We start from the raw sequence: 17,559 nt of genomic DNA on the forward strand, positions 1-17,559 counted from the left end.
CTTGTTCGGGAGGAGCTCAAAAGTGGACTGAGGAGGGCCAGGAGGGGGCACAAAAAAGACTTGGCAGGAAGGAGTAAGGAGAACCCGAAGGCATTTTACTCATACGTGAGGAATAAGAGAATGATGAGGGAGAAGGTAGGGCCGATCAGGGATAGCGTAGGGAACTTGTGCGTGGAGTCTGAGCAGATAGGGGAAGCCCAAAATGAGTTTTTTGCTTCGGTTTTCACGAAGGAAAGGGACCTTGTTGTGAATGAGAACTTGATGAGCAGGAAAACAGGCTTGAATAGATCAAGAGATAGTGGGAACTGCAGATGCTGGAGAATCCAAGATAACAAAATGTGAGGCTGGATGAACACAGCAGGCCAAGCAGCATCTCAGGAGCACAAAAGCTGACGTTTTGGGCCTAGACCCTTCATCAGAGAGGGCGATGGGGTGAGGGTTCTGGAATAAATAGGGAGAGAGGGGGAGGCAGACCGAAGATGGAGAGAAAAGAAGATAGGTGGAGAGAGTATAGGTGGAGAGGTAGGGAGGGGATAGGTCAGTCCAGGGAAGACGGACAGGTCAAGGAGGTGGGATGAGGTTAGTACGTAGATGGGGGTGCGGCTTGGGGTGGGAGGAAGGGATGGGTGAGAGGAAGAACAGGTTAGGGAGGCAGAGACAGGTTGGACTGGTTTTGGGATGCAGTGGGTGGAGGGGAAGAGCTGGGCTGGTTGTGTGGTGCAGTGGGGGGAGGGGACGAACTGGGCTGGTTTAGGGATGCGGTGGGGGAAGGGGAGATTTTGAAACTGGTGAAGTCCACATTGATACCATTAGGCTGCAGGGTTCCCACGCGGAATATGAGTTGCTGTTCCTGCAACCTTCGGGTAGCATCATTGTGGCACTGCAGGAGGCCCATGATGGACATGTCATCTAAAGAATGGGAGGGGGAGTGGAAATGGTTTGTGACTGGGAGGTGCAGTTGTTTGTTGCGAACTGAGCGGAGGTGTTCTGCAAAGCGGTCCCCAAGCCTCCACTTGGTTTCCCCAATGTAGAGGAAGCCACACCGGGTACAGTGGATGCAGTATACCACATTGGCAGATGAGCAGGTGAACCTCTGCTTAATGTGGAATGTCAAATTGTGGCCTGGGATAGGGGCGAGAGAGGAGGTGTGGGGGCAAGTGTAGCATTTCCTGCGGTTGCAGGGGAAGGTGCCGGATGTGGTGGGGTGGGAGGGCTGTGTGGAGCGAACAAGGGAGTCACGGAGAGAGTGGTCTCTCCGGAAAGCAGACAGGGGTGGGGATGGAAAAATGTCTTGGGTGGTGGGGTCGGATTGTAGATGGCGGAAGTGTTGGAGGATGATGCGTATCCAGAGGTTGGTGGGGTGGTGTGTGAGAACGAGGGGGATCCTCTTTGGGCGGTTGTGGCAGGGGCGGGGTGTGAGGGATGTGTTACGGGAAATGCGGGAGACGCGGTCAAGGGCGTTCTCGATCACTGTGGGGGGGAAGTTGAATAGATCAAGTTTGAGGAAGTTGATGTGCTGGAAATTTTGGCAAACATTAAGATTGATAAGTCCCTAGGGCCAGACCAGATTTATCCTAGGTTGCTCCGGGAAGCGAGAAAGTTGGTTGCTAAGCTGCTGGCGAAGATCTTTGCTTCCTCACGCTCCATGAGATTCGTACCGGAAGATTGGAGGGAGGCAAATGTTGTTCCACTTTTCAAGAAAGGGAATAGGGAAATCCCTGGAAATTACAGACCAGTCAGTAATACGTCTGTGGTCAGCAAGGTTTTGGAAAGAATTCTGACGGATAGGATTTATGACTATTTGGAAGAGCATAGCATGATTAAAGGGAGTCAGCATGGCTTTGAGAGGGGCAGGTCATGCCTTACAAATCTTATTGAGTTCTTTGAGGAAGTCACGAGACAGGTTGACGAGGGCCGAGCAGTGGATGTGGTGTACATGGACTTCAGCAAGGCATTTGATAAGATTCCCCACTGCAGGCTCATTCAGAAAGTCAGGAGGTATGGGATACAGGGTGATTTGGCTGTCTGGATTCAGAATTGGTTGGCTGACAGGAGGCAGAGAGTGGTTGTAGATGGTAAGTATTCTGCCTGGAGGTAAGTGCTGAGTGGTGTCCCGCAGGGCTCTGTTCTTGGGCCTCTGCTCTTTGTAGTTTTTATAAATGACTTGGATGAGGAGTTTGAGGGGTGGGTTAGTATGTTTGCTGATGACACAAAGGTTGATAGTATCGAGGGCTATTGCAGGCTTCAGCGAGACATTGACAGTATGCAGAGCTGGGCTGAGAAATGGCAGATGGAGTTCAACCTGGATAAATGCGAAGTGATGCATTTAGGAAGGTTGAACTTAAATACTGAATATAGGATTGAAGGCAGGATTCACCGAAGTGTGGAGGAACAGCGGGATCTTGGTGTTCAAGTGCATAGCTCCCTCAAAGTTGCCACCCAGGTGGATAAGGTTGTTAAGAAAGCAATATGGTGTTTTGGCTTTCATTGACAGGGGAATCGAGTTTAAGAGCCGCGAGGTTATGCTCTACAAAACCCTGGTGAGACCACACTTGGAATATTGTGTCCAGTTCTGGTCGCCCTATTATAGGAAAGATGTGGAGGCTTTGGAGAGGGTGCAAAGGAGGTTCACCAGGATGCTGCCTGGACTGGAGGGCTTGTCTTACGAGGAGAGGTTGACTGAGCTTGGACTTTTCTCTCTGGAGAGAAGGAGGAAGAGAGGTGACCTGATCGAGGTGTACAAGGTAATGAGAGGCATTGATAGAGTCAATAGCCAGAGACTTTTCCCCAGGGCAGGATTGACTGCCACGAGGGGTCATAGTTTTAAGGTGTTAGGAGGAAGGTATAGAGGAGACGTCAGAGGGAGGTTCTTCACCCAGATAGTTGTGAGCGCATGGAATAGTTTACCAGTGGTAGTCGTGGAAGCGGAGTCATTAGTGACATTTAAGCGACTGCTGGACATGCACATGGACAGCAGTGAATTGAGGGGAATGTAGGTTAGGATATTTTATTTTTGGATTAGGATTATTTCACGGCACAACATTGTGGGCCAAAGGGCTTGTACTGTGCTGTACTTTTTTATGTTCTATGTTCTATGTAATTACTAAGAAGCGGTTGGAGGGAGACGATGTTTGGGAATTAAATATCCAAATGTACTCAGATCTTCAGAAGGATAAGGAGGAAGGAAAAAGAGAGGGTATAGTTTTGTTAGTTAAGATTAATATCAGTTCTGTAGTGAGAAATCATATCAGCACTGGAGATCAAAACATGGGACTCAGTCTGCGTAGAAATAAGAAACAGAAAGGGGACAAGTAACTACAGGTTGGCGACAGTGGGGCACAGTAGAAAGTAGGAAATACTGGTGGGTTGTAAGAAAGATACAGCAATAATAATGGATAACTTTAACATGCATAGAAACTGGATTAATGAAATTGGCAAGAGAATTTATTGAATGTAGCAGAGATTGTTTCTTCGAGCAGTATATGGGGAACTAACCAGGGAGCAGGCTATTCTACATTTGATATTGTATAATAAGGTGGATTAATTAATTATCTCATCGTAATAAAAATCTCATGATCTCAAGGGGAGCATTGGTCGAGTGGTATTATCGCTGGGTTGTTAATCCAGAGACCCAGGTAATGGGATCCTGGGAAGATTCTGGGGCTTGGATTCAAATCTCAGTATAGCAGATGGAAGAATATGAACTCAGTAAAGAATCTGAAATTAAGGGTCTAATAATGATAATGAATTCAATCGTCAATCATCAAGAAACCCATCTGGTTCATGAATGTCCTTTAGGCAAGAGAACCTGGTCTGGCCAAAATGTGACTTCAGACCCATCGCAAGGTGGTTGATTCGTAACAATTAGGGATGAGCAATAAATGCTGGGCTAGCCAGTGACACCCTCATCCTGTAAATGAATAAAAGAAAACCATGGTATGCTTGCCTTCATCAATCAGGGCACTGAGTCTAAAAGTCATGTTACAGCTATATTACACTTTAGCACAATAGCCTGCACCCTGGCTGGTTCCCCAATTGTGACTTCAAAAATGCTACACCCCTGTCTAGTGGCACGGTGGCTCAGTGGTTGGCACTGCTGCCTCACAGCACCAGGCATTCAGATTCGATTCTAGCCTCAGGTGACTGTCTGTGTGGGGTTTGCACATTCTCCCTGTGTCTGCATGTGTTTCGTCTGGGTGCTCCTGTTTCCTCCCACAGTTAAATATCTGTAGGTTAGGGTGGATTGGCTATGCTAAAATGCTTATAGTGTCTAGGGTGTAATGCTCTTTGGAAGGTCAGTGTGGGCTCGATGGGCTGAATGGCCTGCTTCCACACTGTAGGGATCCTCTGATTCTATTAAAACAGGGAAGGTGGCTCAACCATTGCTAACAAGATAAACCAGTGTTAAAGCTAAAGAGGTGGCAGATAAATTGGCCAGAAAAAGCAGCAAACCTGAGGACTGGAAGAAATTTAAAATTCAACAGAAAAGGACAAGATTTAATTCGGAAAGGTAAAATAGAATGTGAAAGTAAGCATGCAGAAAACATAAAAACTTACTGCAAAAGCTTCTAAAGATGTGAGAAGAGGAAAAAGACTGGTGAAGTTAAATGTAGGTCCCATGCAGTTAGAATCAGGTGAATTCATTATGAACAACAAAGAGATGGCAGATCAGTTGAACAAATACTTTGGATCTGACTTCACGAAGAAGGACACAAATAATCTTCAGGAAATACTACGGGACACAGGGTCAAGATAAAGGAGGAACTGATGGAAGTCCTTATTTGTCAGGCAATGGTATTAGGGAAATAGGTCAGATTAAAACACAAAAAAAATCACCTGGGTCCGATGCTCTGCAACCCAGGGTACCTAAGGAAGTGGTCCTGGAAATAGCAGATGCATTGGTGATCATTTTCCAGCATTCTGTAGACTCTGAAAGAGTTCCAATGGACTGGAGGTGAGGTAATGTAGCTTCACTCTTGAAAAAAGGCGGGAGAGAGAAAGTGGGGAATTATAGGCTGGTTAATCTGACATCAGTGGTGAGGAAAATGCTGGAGTCAATTATGAAGGATGTAATAACTGAGCTTCTGAAAAGTGGTGACAGAATTGGTCGTAGTTGGCATGGATTCATTACAGGGAAATCACGCTTGACTAATCTTCTGGAATTTTTTGAGGGTATAGCCAGTAGAGTATACGATGGTGAATCAGTAGATGCTGTGTATCTGGATCTTCTAAAGGCTTTTGACAAGGTTCCACACAGACTAGTAAGGAAAATTAAAGCTCATGGTATTGGAGGCAATGTAATGACATGGATAGAGAACTATTTGGCAGACAGAAAGCAGAGAGTTGGAATAAACAGGTTCTTATCAGAGTGGCAGGCAGTAATGCTGAGTTCAGTGCTGGGACCCCAGCTGTTCAAAATACACATTAATAATTTGTATGAAGGAATTGAATACAATATCTTCAAATCTGCAGATGACACTAAGCTGGGTGGCAGTGTGTGTTGTGAGGAGGATGCTCGGAGACTGCAGGGTGACATGGATAGACTGGCAAAGGCAATATACCGTGGATAAGTGTGAGGCCACTCACATTGGCCCCAAAAACAGGGGAACGCAGATCATTATCTGAATGGTGGCAGGTTAGGAGAAGGTGAGGTGCAACGAGATCTGGGTGCCATGGTGGAACAGTCACTGAAGGTTGGTAAACAGGTGCAGCAGGCAGTGAGGAAAGCAAATGGCATGTGGTCTTCATAGCGAGAGAATTTGAGTATCGGAGTAAGGATGTCTTGCTGCAGTTTTCCAGGGTCTGGTGAGGTCACACCTTGAGTATTGTGAGCAGTTTTGGTCTCACAATCTGAGGAAGGACATTGTGGCTATTGAGGGAGACCAGCGAAAGTTCACCAGACAGATTCCCGGGATGGCAGGACTTGCACTTGGGGCTAAAGGGTATGGAGGAAAAGCAGGGACAAGCTATTGAGTTGGACAATCAGCCATAATCATAATGAGTGGTGCAGTAAACTCTAAGACCAATTGGCCTTCCTGTTTAGAGTGTTCCCATGCGCGATAGGGTTAGGCCTCTGCATGCTGTTTTTTATGTTAGCTTTTTCTCCTCCATGGTTTTAAAATATAAATTTCCGTATCTGCCATTGTGGGATTCAAATCCATGTTTTTGAAGCATTAGCTTAGGATTGTCTATTCCCAGTCTGCTCACATTACTTCCAGACCACCATTTCAACTGCAGGCCAACGCTCAAATCAACTGGAGAAACAGATTCAATATTTACTTAGAAGTGAATTATATAAATAACAAGTTTAAACAAAATTGTTTCTAAAGTTGAAGAACTGATTGGATCACTCTAACAGCGGGCTAGTACAGGCATGACTGGGTGAGTTACTGAATATGCCGTGAAAACATTCTAAGCAACAACACAGTTCTACAGCAAGAACATCAGGCTGACTCCGCTAACGCTGCACTCACCTGCAGGTTCAAAAAGCTGGACATCATTTGCTGGGTCATACAGAGAGGCTGGGCAGCAAGTTGACAACACAAACTGCCATAGAGAGGCAACCAAAAGGAGCAACACTCTACAATGGAAAGCAGGAGAGAAAACTCAAACTGATTATGTGTAAGCATGAGGATGGGGCAGAGAGATAGACAGAGAAAGAGATAGACATAGAAATGGAGACACACCATACAAAATGGTTTTCATTCCCTCAATGGATACGGCTGTCATTCGCTGGGCCCGAAATTATTGCCCATCTTTAGTTATGCCCGGTATTTTGTTGCTGGTCCTTCAGTGTTGCTGTGTCAATATCCCGGAACTCCACTGTGTCAGATGGCAGTTCATCACCACTTTCTTAAGGGCAATTAAGAATTGGCAATAAGTAATGGCCCAGCTCATGATGGCACACACAAACAATGCTGATGAGCTAGTAATCAAGAGAGCCAGCAAAATTGCTTGTGAATATAGATTTAGAAACAAATAAACAAAGAAACCTACAGCACAGGAACCGGCCCTTCGGCCCTCCAAGCCTGCGCCGATCAAGATCCTCTGTCTAACCTGTCATCTATTTTCTAACCGTCTGTGTCCATTTGCTCCCTGCCCATCAATGTACTTGTCCAAATATATCTTAAAAGACGCTAACGTGTCTGCATCTACCACCTCCGCTGGCAACGCATTCCAGACGCCCACCACCCTCTGTGTAAAGAACTTTCCACACATATCTCCCTTAAACTTTCCTCCTCTCACTTTGAACTCATGACCCCTAGTAATTGAGACCCCACTCTGGGAAAAAGCTTTTTGCTATTCACCCTGTCTATACCCCTCCTGATCTTGTAGACCTCAATCAGGTCCCCCCTCAATCTCCATCTTTCTAATGAAAATAATCCGAATCTACTCAACCTGTCTTCATAGCTAGCACCCTCCATACCAGGCAACATCCTGGTAAACCTCCTCTGCACCCTCTCCAAAGCATCCACATCCTTTTGGTAATGTGGCGACCAGAGCTGTACACAGTACTCCAAATGTGGCCGAACCAAAGTCCTACACAACTGCAACATGACCTGCCAACTCTTGTACTCAATACCCCGCACAATGAAGGAAAGTATACCATAGCCTTCTTGACCACCCTATTGACCTGCATTGTCGCCTTCAGGGAACAATGGACCTGAACACCCAGATCTCTCTGTTCATCAATTTTCCCTAGGACTTTTCCATTTACTGTATAGTTCGCCCTTGAATTTGATCTTCCAAAATATATCACCTCGCATTTGCCCAATCAGCCATAATCATAAATCTCACCATGGCAGAATTCATTCTGTTTATTTGATGTAATAGTTTACACTCGTCTTAACTAGGATGTCTACATTATTGCTGTCTTTGGGAAGGCAGAAATAAAGGGCTCAGAAAGAACAATCACTATTGGTCTTCCTTTCTCCTTCATCACACCACCCCTATCCCGAGCTCTGCAAGTTCAGTCAACTCTGATAAAACAACAGAGGACAGTACAGTAGAGGAACAGGCCCTTCATCCCACCAAGTCTGCACAGACTGAAAAGACATCTTTTATAGAAGCCTATCATATTCTAACAGACTGGACAAGGTAGATGTAGGAAGGAAGTGCTGATGGCAGGACAGTCCAGAACCAGGGGATCACCTTCTAAAGATACAGGTAAGTCATTTTGGCCTGAGATTAGGAGAAATTTCTTCACTCGGAGTTTGTTGAACCTGTGGAATTTGCTACCACGGAAAGCTGTCATGGCCAAACCTTTGTCAGATTTCTAGGGGAGTTGGATATTGCACTTGGGGCTAAAGGGTATGGAGGAAAAGCAGGGACAAGCTATTGAGTTGGACAATCAGCCATAATCATAATGAGTGGTGCAGTAAACTCTAAGACCAATTGGCCTTCCTGTTGAGAGTGTTCCCATGCGCGATAGGGTTAGGCCTCTGCATGCTGTTTTTTATGTAAGCTTTTTCTTCTCAATGGTTTTAAAGTATAAATTTCTCTATCTGACATTGTGGGATTCAAATCCATGTGTTCGAAGCATTAGCCCAGGATTGCCTTTTCCCAGTCTGCTCACATTACTTCCAGACGATCATGTTGCAGCTGTAGAAAAATCTGGTGCGGCCGGACTTGGAGAATTGTGTACAGTTCTGGCTGCTGCATTATAGGAAGCACGTGGAAGCATTGGAAAGGGTGCAGAGGAGATTTACCAGGATGTTGCCTGGTCTGGAGGGAAAGGCGTACGAGGAAAGGCTGAGGGACGTGAGGCTGTTTTCGTTAGAGAGAAGGTGGTGAAGAGGTGACCTAATAGAGACATACAAGATGATCAGAGGATTAGATAGGGTGGACAGTGAGAGCCTTTTTCCTCAGATGGAGATGGCTAGCACAAGAGGATATAGCTTTAAATACAGGGGTGATAGATATAGGACAGATGTCAGAGGTAGGTTCTTTACTCAGAGAGTAGCAAGGGCATGGAATGCCCTGCCTGCACTGTGGTAGACTCACCAACTTTAAGGGCATTTAAATGGTCATTGGATAAACATATGCATGATAATGGAATAGTGCAGGTTAGATGGACTTCAGATCGGTTTCACAGGTCGGTGCAACATCGAGGGCCGAAGGGCCTGTACTGCGCTGTATTGTTCTATGTTCTATGTTCTATTTCAGCTTTAGGCCAATGCTCAAATCAACTGTAGAAATAGATTCAATATTTACATTTAATTCCATATTTTATTCAACATAAAGGGAATTATGTAGATAAACAATAAAAAGTTTAAAAAATCATTTCCAAAGCTTAAAAACTAATTGGCAAGTAGGGTTTACGAGTACTCCAAGGCACTCTATAAAGACATTAAAAACAAGAGGATACCTTGGGATAAGACAGTGTGGAACTGGATGAACCCAGCAGGCCAAGCAGCATCAGAGGAGCTGGAAAATTGATGTTTTGGGTCAGGATCGGTCTTCAGAAAATCATCGCAGTGGAATTCTGGGAGACATCGCCACAGTCATTCCTGTGGAACACCACCAATCATGGACCTCCAGCCAGAAAAACACCCCTTCTACAATATTCTCTGCTTCTATGGGCAAGCTCATTCTGAATCCATGTGGCCAAGGCACTGGGAATTCCTTGGATTTTAAACTTCTGGATGAGCTACGCTGAGGGACCTTGTCAAAATCCTTACTGAAATTCATGCAAACAACTTCCACGGCTCTACCCTCATCGATTACATTCCGCACCTCCTCAAAAAATTCAATAAAGTTAGTAAGACATGACCTGCCCTGCACAAAACCATGTTTTTCCAAATGTGCGTAAATCCCTATCCTGAAGAATTCTCTGCAATAACATCCCAACCACGTGAGATCCTTGAAAGTTGCCACCCAGGTTGACAGGGCTGTTAAGAAGGCATACAGTGTTTTAGCTTTTATTAATAGAGGGATCGAGTTCCGGAACCAAGAGGTTATGGTGAAGCTGTACAAAACTCTGGTGCGGCCGCACTTGGAGTATTGTGTACAGTTCTGGTCACCGCATTATAAAAAGGATGTGGAAGCTTTGGAAAGGGTGCAGAGGAGATTTACTAGGATGTTGCCTGGTATGGAGGGAAGGTCTTACGAGGAAAGGCTGAGGGACTTGAAGCTGTTTTCATTAGAGAGAAGAAGGTTGAGAGGTGACTTAATTGAAACATATAAAATAATCAGAGGGTTAGATAGGGTGGCTAGTGAGAACCTTTTTCCTAGGATGGTGACGGCGAGCACGAGGGGGCATAGCTTTAAATTGAGGGGTGAAAGATATAGGACAGATGTCAGAGGTAGTTTCTTTACTCAGAGAGTAGTAAGGGAATGGAACGCTTTGCCTGCAACGGTAGTAGATTTGCCAACTTTAGGTACATTTAAGTCGTCATTGGACAAGCATATGGACATACGTAAAATAGTGTAGGTTAGATGGGCTTGAGATCGGTATGACAGGTCGGCACAACATCGAGGGCCGAAGGGCCTGTACTGTGCTGTGATGTTCTATGTTCTATGTTCTATGTTCTATGAGACTCACCAGTCTGTAGTTTCCTAGATTATCCTTGTTTTCCTTTTTGAACAGAGGATCAACAATAGCTACTCGCCAGCCTACCAGGACTTCTCCAGTGGCTAGCAAGGATACAAAGATCCTGGTCAAGGTCCCAGTAATCTTCTCTCTTGCCTTCTCAACAACCTGGGGTAGGGACCATCAGGTCCTGGGGACTTATCCACCTTAATGTTCTTCAAGAGACAGAGCACCCATTCTTTCTTGATCTCAAAACACCCTAGCATATTAACACTCTCCACACTCATCTCACCTTCCTCCAAATCTATCTTCTAGGTGAAAACTGATACAAAGTATTCATTTAGGATCTCACCTATATCCACTGCCTCCCCACACACCTCTTCCCTTTATCTTTGAGTGGTCCTACCTTCTCCCCAGTTATCCCCTTGTTTTTAATATATCTATAGAACACCTTCTGATTCTCTTTAATCCTACTTGCCAAGTCATTTCATGGCCCCTTCTTACTCTCTTAATTCCCAGCTTGAGTTCTTTCCTGCGTTCTTTATGTTCCTTATGGGCTCTGTCCAATTCTAGCCTCCTAAACCTTACATATGCTTCCATTTTACTTCTGACTAAATTCTCAACCTCTCTCATTATAACAGGGTTCCTCCCCTGACCATCCTGGTCCATCCCCCTTACTGGAACATGCCGGTCTGGGACTCTCCCCAGCAGGATTTTAAACAATTCCCACATGTCAAATGTGGACTTGCCTGATAACAGCTCCTCCCAATTAACACTCCCCAGCTACTGCCTAAAACTGACATTATTTCCCCTGCCCCAATTTAGCACATTCCTGCGAAGTCCTGACTTATCCTTATACATCGCTATCCTAAAACGTAAGGGGTTGTGCTCACCGTTCCCAAAATGTGCTCCCACTGAAAGGTCAGTCACCGGGCCAGGCTTATTAGTCAATACAAGGTCCAGTATGGCCCCTCCTCTAGTTGAACTATCCATATACTGTTTCAAGAAACCCTCTTGGATGCACTTTAACAAATTATGCCCCGTCTGAGCCTCTTGCTCTCAGGGAGTCCCAGTCAATGTTGGGGAAGTTAAAGTTACCCACTCAGCTAATTCCAATCTCCCTCTCCCTCTCAACCATATCTCTCTAAACTCTTCCATGTACCCATCCAAATATTTTTAAAGTGTTATTGTACCTGCCTCAACTTCTTTCTCTGGCAGCCCATTCCATGTACACACCACTCTCTGCGTGAAGAGGTTGCCCCTCTGGTCATTCTTGAATCTTTCCCCTCTCCACCCCTTAAACCACTGCCCTCTAGTTTTCATTTCCCCATCCCTGAGAAAAGGACTATATACAATCATTCTATCTGCACCCTCATGATTTTATACACTTCAATAAAGATCACCCCTCATTCTCCTACGTTCCAAAGAATAAAGTCCTATCCTGTCCAACCTCTCCCTATAACTTGGGCCGACTGGTCCTGGCAACATCCTTGTAAATTTTCCTTGCACACTTTCCAGTTTAACTATGTCTTTCCTATAACAGGGTGGCCAAAACTGTACACAATAACCTCAAGTGCGGCCTCACCAATGACTTACACAACTATCACAGAACGTCCCAGCTCCTGTACTCAATACCTCGACCGATGAAGACCAGCATGCTAAATGCCTTCTTCACCACCCTGTCTACCTGTGATGCTGCTTTCAATGAGCTATGTACTTGTACTCCTAGGTCTCCCTGTTCTACAATACTCCTCAGGACCTTACTATTTACTGTATTCAGAATCCCAACATCTGCCGAACTAGTTTAAACCCTCCGGGTAACATCAGCAAATCTCCTCGTGAAGATATTGGACCCCTCCGGTTCAAGTGCAAACCGTCCCTCTTGTACAGGTCACCTGTCCCCTAAAAAAAATCCCAATGATCCATCTTTTGCTTCTATTTTCTGAGTTTCACTGACTCTGACAGTTCTGAGGAAGTGTCACCGGACCCGAAATGTTCACACCCATAAGTCAATCAGCTCCCCAGGAACCATTCATTTGGCTGTTATCAGACTGGATCTTTCACATCCACATACAAACACAATTCCAGATCCACAATCTTTTTTTAATTTCAGTCCATAATCATTGAATAGCTTAAAAGGGGCCAGAGAGAGAGTGAGAGAGAGAGAGAGAGACATGTGGGCGCGCGCGCGCGCGCGCGCACACACACACACACACACACACACACACACACACACACACACAGACACACAGATAGAGACACACAACACAACAAAGAGAAAGGCATACAGATACAACAGAGACTGAGACGGATAAATGGTACAAACACAAAGCTGCAGATTGCAGGAGGTAAACGTAATGATGGTTGCTGAGATGGAGTTGGTAAGAGAGGAGACCTGGGAAAAAGCAGAGTAAAAGGCTTTACATACCATTTCCCAGCCTATTGAGGCTCTGTGTACAGACATTATTGTGGATTGCTGCGAGAGAGAGGCTGCTTTGAGCCAACAGATGATATTTAGGGCCCCTGAAATTGAACAAAAACAAATCAGAAGCAAGATATGAGAAAATTACACTGAAATAGAGTGCCCCATTCCCCCACCCTGACCCATTGCCCTGTCAGACAACCAGGAATGTAGAGGTGCCGGTGTTGACTGGGATGAACAAAGTCAGAAATCACACAACACCAGGTTATACTCCAACAGGTTTTATTTGGACCTCCACCTGACGAAGGGGCTGTGCTCTATAAGTTCGTGTGATTCCAAATAAACTTGTTGGACTAAACCTGGTGTTGGGTGACTTCTGACTAAGATAATCAGGCACAAAGACTCCTAGAGCCACAAGAACCATAAATATGCACAATCCCGAGAAGGCACAGAACAATGTTGCCAGACTATTTGGAAAAGCATAGCGTGATTAAAGGGAGTCAGCATGGCTTTGTGAGGGGCAGGTCATGCCTTACAAATCTTATTGAGTTCTTTGAGGAAGTCACGAGACAGGTTGACGAGGGTCGAGCAGTGGATGTGGTGTACATGGACTTCAGCAAGGCATTTGATAAGGTTCCCCACGGCAGGCTCATTCATAAAGTCAGGAGGTATGGGATACAGGGTGATTTGGCTGTCTGGATTCAGAATTGGTTGGCTGACAGGAGGCAGAGAGTGGTTGTAGATGGTAAGTATTCTGCCTGGACGTCAGTGCTGAGTGGTGTCCCGCAGGACTCCGTTCTTGGGCCTCTGCTCTTTGTATTTTTTATAAATGACTTGGATGAGGAGGTTGAGGGGTGGGTTAGTACGTTTGTTGATGACACAAAGGTTGGAGGTACCGCTGATAGTATCAAGGGCTATTGCAGGCTTCAGCGAGACATTGACATAATGCAGAGCTGGGCTGAGAAACGGCAGATGGAGTTCAACCTAGATAAATGCGAAGTGATGCATTTTGGAAAGTCGAACTTAAATGCTGAATATAGGATTAAAGGCAGGATTCTCGGCAGTGTGGAGGAACAGTGGGATCTTGGTGTTCAAGTGCATAGCTCCCTCAAAGTTGCCACCCAAGTGGATAAGGTTGTTAAGAAAGCATATGGTGTTTTGGCTTTCATTGACAGGGGGATCGAGTTTAAGAGCCGCGAGGTTATGCTCTACAAAACACTGGTGAGATCACACTTGGAATATTGTGTCCAGTTCTGGTCGCCCTATTACAGGAAAGATGTGGAGGCTTTGGAGAGGGTGCAAAGGAGGTTTACCAGGATGCTGCCTGGACTGGGGGGCTTGTCTTACGAGGAGAGGTTGACTGAGTTCGGACTTTTCTCTCTGGAGAGAAGGAGGAAGAGAGGTGACCTGATCAAGGTGTACAAGGTCATGAGAGGCATGGATAGTGTCGATAGCCAGAGACTTTTCCCCAAGGCAGGATTGACTGCCACGAGGGGTCATAGTTTTAAGGTGTTGGGAGGAAGGTATAGAGGAGACGTCAGAGGGAGGTTCTTCACCCAGAGAGTTGTGAGCGCATGGAATAGTTTACCACTGGTAGTCGTGGAAGCGGAGTCATTAGTGACATTTAAGCAACTGCTGGACATGCACATGGACAGCAGTGAATTGAGGGGAATGTAGGTTAGGTTATTTTATCTTTGGATTAGGATTATTCCATGGCACAACATCGTGGGCTGAAGGGCCTGTACTGTGCTGTACTTTTCTATGTTCTATGTTCTATGAATGACACGGAGGAAATTTAGCTCCTTTTTTCTGTGTGAGCTCTTGGAAAGTTATCCTTAACAAAGCCTTACTACTTATTCCTGATTAATCCCAGCAGTTTGTAAAGTATAATATATTATCTGAAAATAAAGGTAGAGTCTTTAAATATGAAAGAAGTATTTGAAACAAAGAAGGGTCCCTCGCTTAATTAAATTCTCTTGAAGGGAGTAACTATCTTATTTGAGAGTGGAATTCCAGCAGGATACCTCAGGCCCATGGTGTACTCCTCTTGGACAACATGGGAAATAAGGCACACTGGGTGGTTCCGTTTACAGGAAGTGTGTCCAGACACAGCTACTGCTAACTGTTTTTTACAGCTGGAGTTGCAAGTGGACTAACTGTGGAACATCCGCAATGTTGAGAATGTCAGGAATATTATTCAAATGAATTTTAGTAAGGCATTTGACAAGGTCCCACATGGCAGTCTGGTCAAAACATAAGCCCTTGGGATACAGGATAATGTGTCAAATTGGATCCAAAGTTGACTTAATAAAAGCAAACAAAGGGTAATGATCCATGGCTGCCTCGTAAATGGATCGATGTTTGAAGTGATTTTCCACAGGGCTTGGTGTTGGGACCCCTGCTGTTTGTTTTATACATTAACGATATAGATGGTGGGGAGGGGGGCACAATTGATAAATTTGCAGACGTCACGAAAACTGGCCATATATAGTGTAGAGCTAACTGGAAACTCCAAAATGATACAGATGGATTGGAGTGGGCAGGAATCTGATAAATGGAGTTCAACTCTGATAAGTGGACGGTGGCACAGTGGTCAGTACTGCTGCCTCAAGGCATCAGGGACTCAGGCTCCACAAGCCCACCACTCTCTGGCTGAAGAAATGTCTCCTCATTTCAGTTTTAAATTTACCCCCTCTATTTTAAGCCTGTGCCCATGGGCCCTAGTCTCCCCGCCTAACGGAAACAACTTCCCAGCATCCACCCCTTCTAAGCCATACATTATCTTGTAAGTTTCTATTAGATCTCCCCTCAACCTTCTAAACTCTAATGAGTACAATCCCAGGATCCTTAGCCGTTCATCGTACGTTAAACATACCATTCCAGGGATCATTCGTGTGAATCTCTGCTGGACACGCTCCAGGGCAAGTATGTCCTTCCTGAGGTGTGGGGCCCGAAACTGGACACAGTATTCTAAATGGGGCCTAACTAGAGCTTTGTAAAGTCTCAGAAGCACATCGTTGCTTGTATATTCCAACCCTCTTGAGATAAACGACAACATTACATTCGCTTTCTTAATCACGGACTCAACCTGCAAGTTAACCTTTCGAGAATCCTGGACCAACACTCCCAGATCCCTTTGCACTTCTGCTTTATGAATTTTCTCACCGTTTAGAAAATAGTCCATGCCTGTATTCTTTATTCCAAAGTGCAAAACCTCACATTTACTCACGTTGAATTTCATCAGCCATTTCCTGGACCACTCTCCTAAACTGTCTACATCTTTCTGCAGCTTCCCCACCTCCTCAGTAATACCTGCCTGTTCACCTGTCTTCGTATCATCAGCAATCTTCGCCAGAATGCCCCCAGTCCCAACATCCAGATCATTAATATATAAAGTGAACAGCTGTGGCCCCAACACTGAACCCCGCGGGACACCACACGTCACCAGTTGCCATTCCGAAAAAATGCCTTTTATCCCAACTCTCTTACATAGAACATTACAGCACAGTACATGCCCTTCAGCCCTCGATGTTGTGCCGACCTGTCATACCGATCTGAAGCCCATCTAACCTACACTATTCCACGTACGTCCATATGCTTGTCCAATGCGGACTTAAATTTACCAAAAGTTGGCGAACCTACTACCGTTGCAGGCAAAGCGTTCCATTCCCTTTCTACTCTCTGAGTAAAGAAACTACCTCTGACATCTGTCCTATATCTTTCACCCCTCAATTTAAAGCTATGCCCCCTTGTGCTCACCATCACCATCCTAGGAAAAAGGCTCTCCCTATCCACCCTATCTAACCCTCTGATTATTTTATATGTCTCAATTAAATCACCTCTCAACCTGTCTTCTCTCTAACGAAAACAGCCTCAAGTCCTTCAGCCTTTCCTCGTAAGACCTTCCCTCCATACCAGGCAACATCCTAGTAAATCTCCTCTGCACCCTTTCCAAAGCTTCCACATCCTTCTTATAATGCGGTGACCAGAACTGTACGCAATACTCCAAGTACAGCCACACCAGAGTTTTGTGCAGCTGCAGCGTAACCTCTTGGTTCCGGAACTCGATCCCTCTATTAATAAGAGCTAAACCACTGTGTGCCTTCTTAACAGCCCTGTCAACCTGGGTGGCAACTTTCAAGGATCTGTGTACATGGACACCGAGATCTCTCTCCTCATCTACACTACCAAGAATCTTACCATTAGCCCAGTACTTTGACTTCCGGTTACTCCGACTAAAGTGCATCACCTCACACTTGTCTGCATTGAACTCGATTTGCCACCTCTCAGCCCAGCTCTGCAGCTTATCTATGTCTCTCTGCAACCTACAGCATTCTTCGTCACTATTCACAACTCCATCGACCTTAGTGTCGTCTGCAAATTTACTAACCCATCCTTCTACGCCCTCATCCAGGTCATTTATAAAAATGAAAAACAGCAGTGAACCCAACACCAACCCTTGCGGTACACCACTAGTAACTGTTCTCGAGGATGAACATTTCCCATCAACTACCACCCTATGTCTTCTTTCAGCAAGCCAATTTCCGATCCAAACTGCTATATCTCCCACAATTCCATTCCTCCGCATTTTGTACAATAGCCTACT

The 17,559-nt window shown here is 45.3% G+C and overlaps 1 protein-coding gene across 8 annotated transcripts in view; it reads right to left on the reverse strand.

The window, feature by feature from the left end:
• rtkna (rhotekin a) overlaps positions 1–17,559 on the reverse strand; it is a 132,216-nt gene that overhangs the window by 47,708 nt on the left and 66,949 nt on the right. For all 8 annotated transcript variants that reach the window (XM_059650923.1, XM_059650916.1, XM_059650915.1 and 5 more), the window contains 2 exons: positions 12,960–13,054; positions 6,474–6,580 (listed from right to left, as the gene is read on the reverse strand). In XM_059650923.1, the coding sequence (XP_059506906.1) occupies positions 6,474–6,580; positions 12,960–13,054 (202 nt within the window). The remainder of the gene's footprint in view (positions 1–6,473; positions 6,581–12,959; positions 13,055–17,559) is intronic.

This window comes from Stegostoma tigrinum, chromosome 1, assembly GCF_030684315.1.
Source record: "Stegostoma tigrinum isolate sSteTig4 chromosome 1, sSteTig4.hap1, whole genome shotgun sequence".
NCBI lineage: Eukaryota > Metazoa > Chordata > Chondrichthyes > Orectolobiformes > Stegostomatidae > Stegostoma > Stegostoma tigrinum.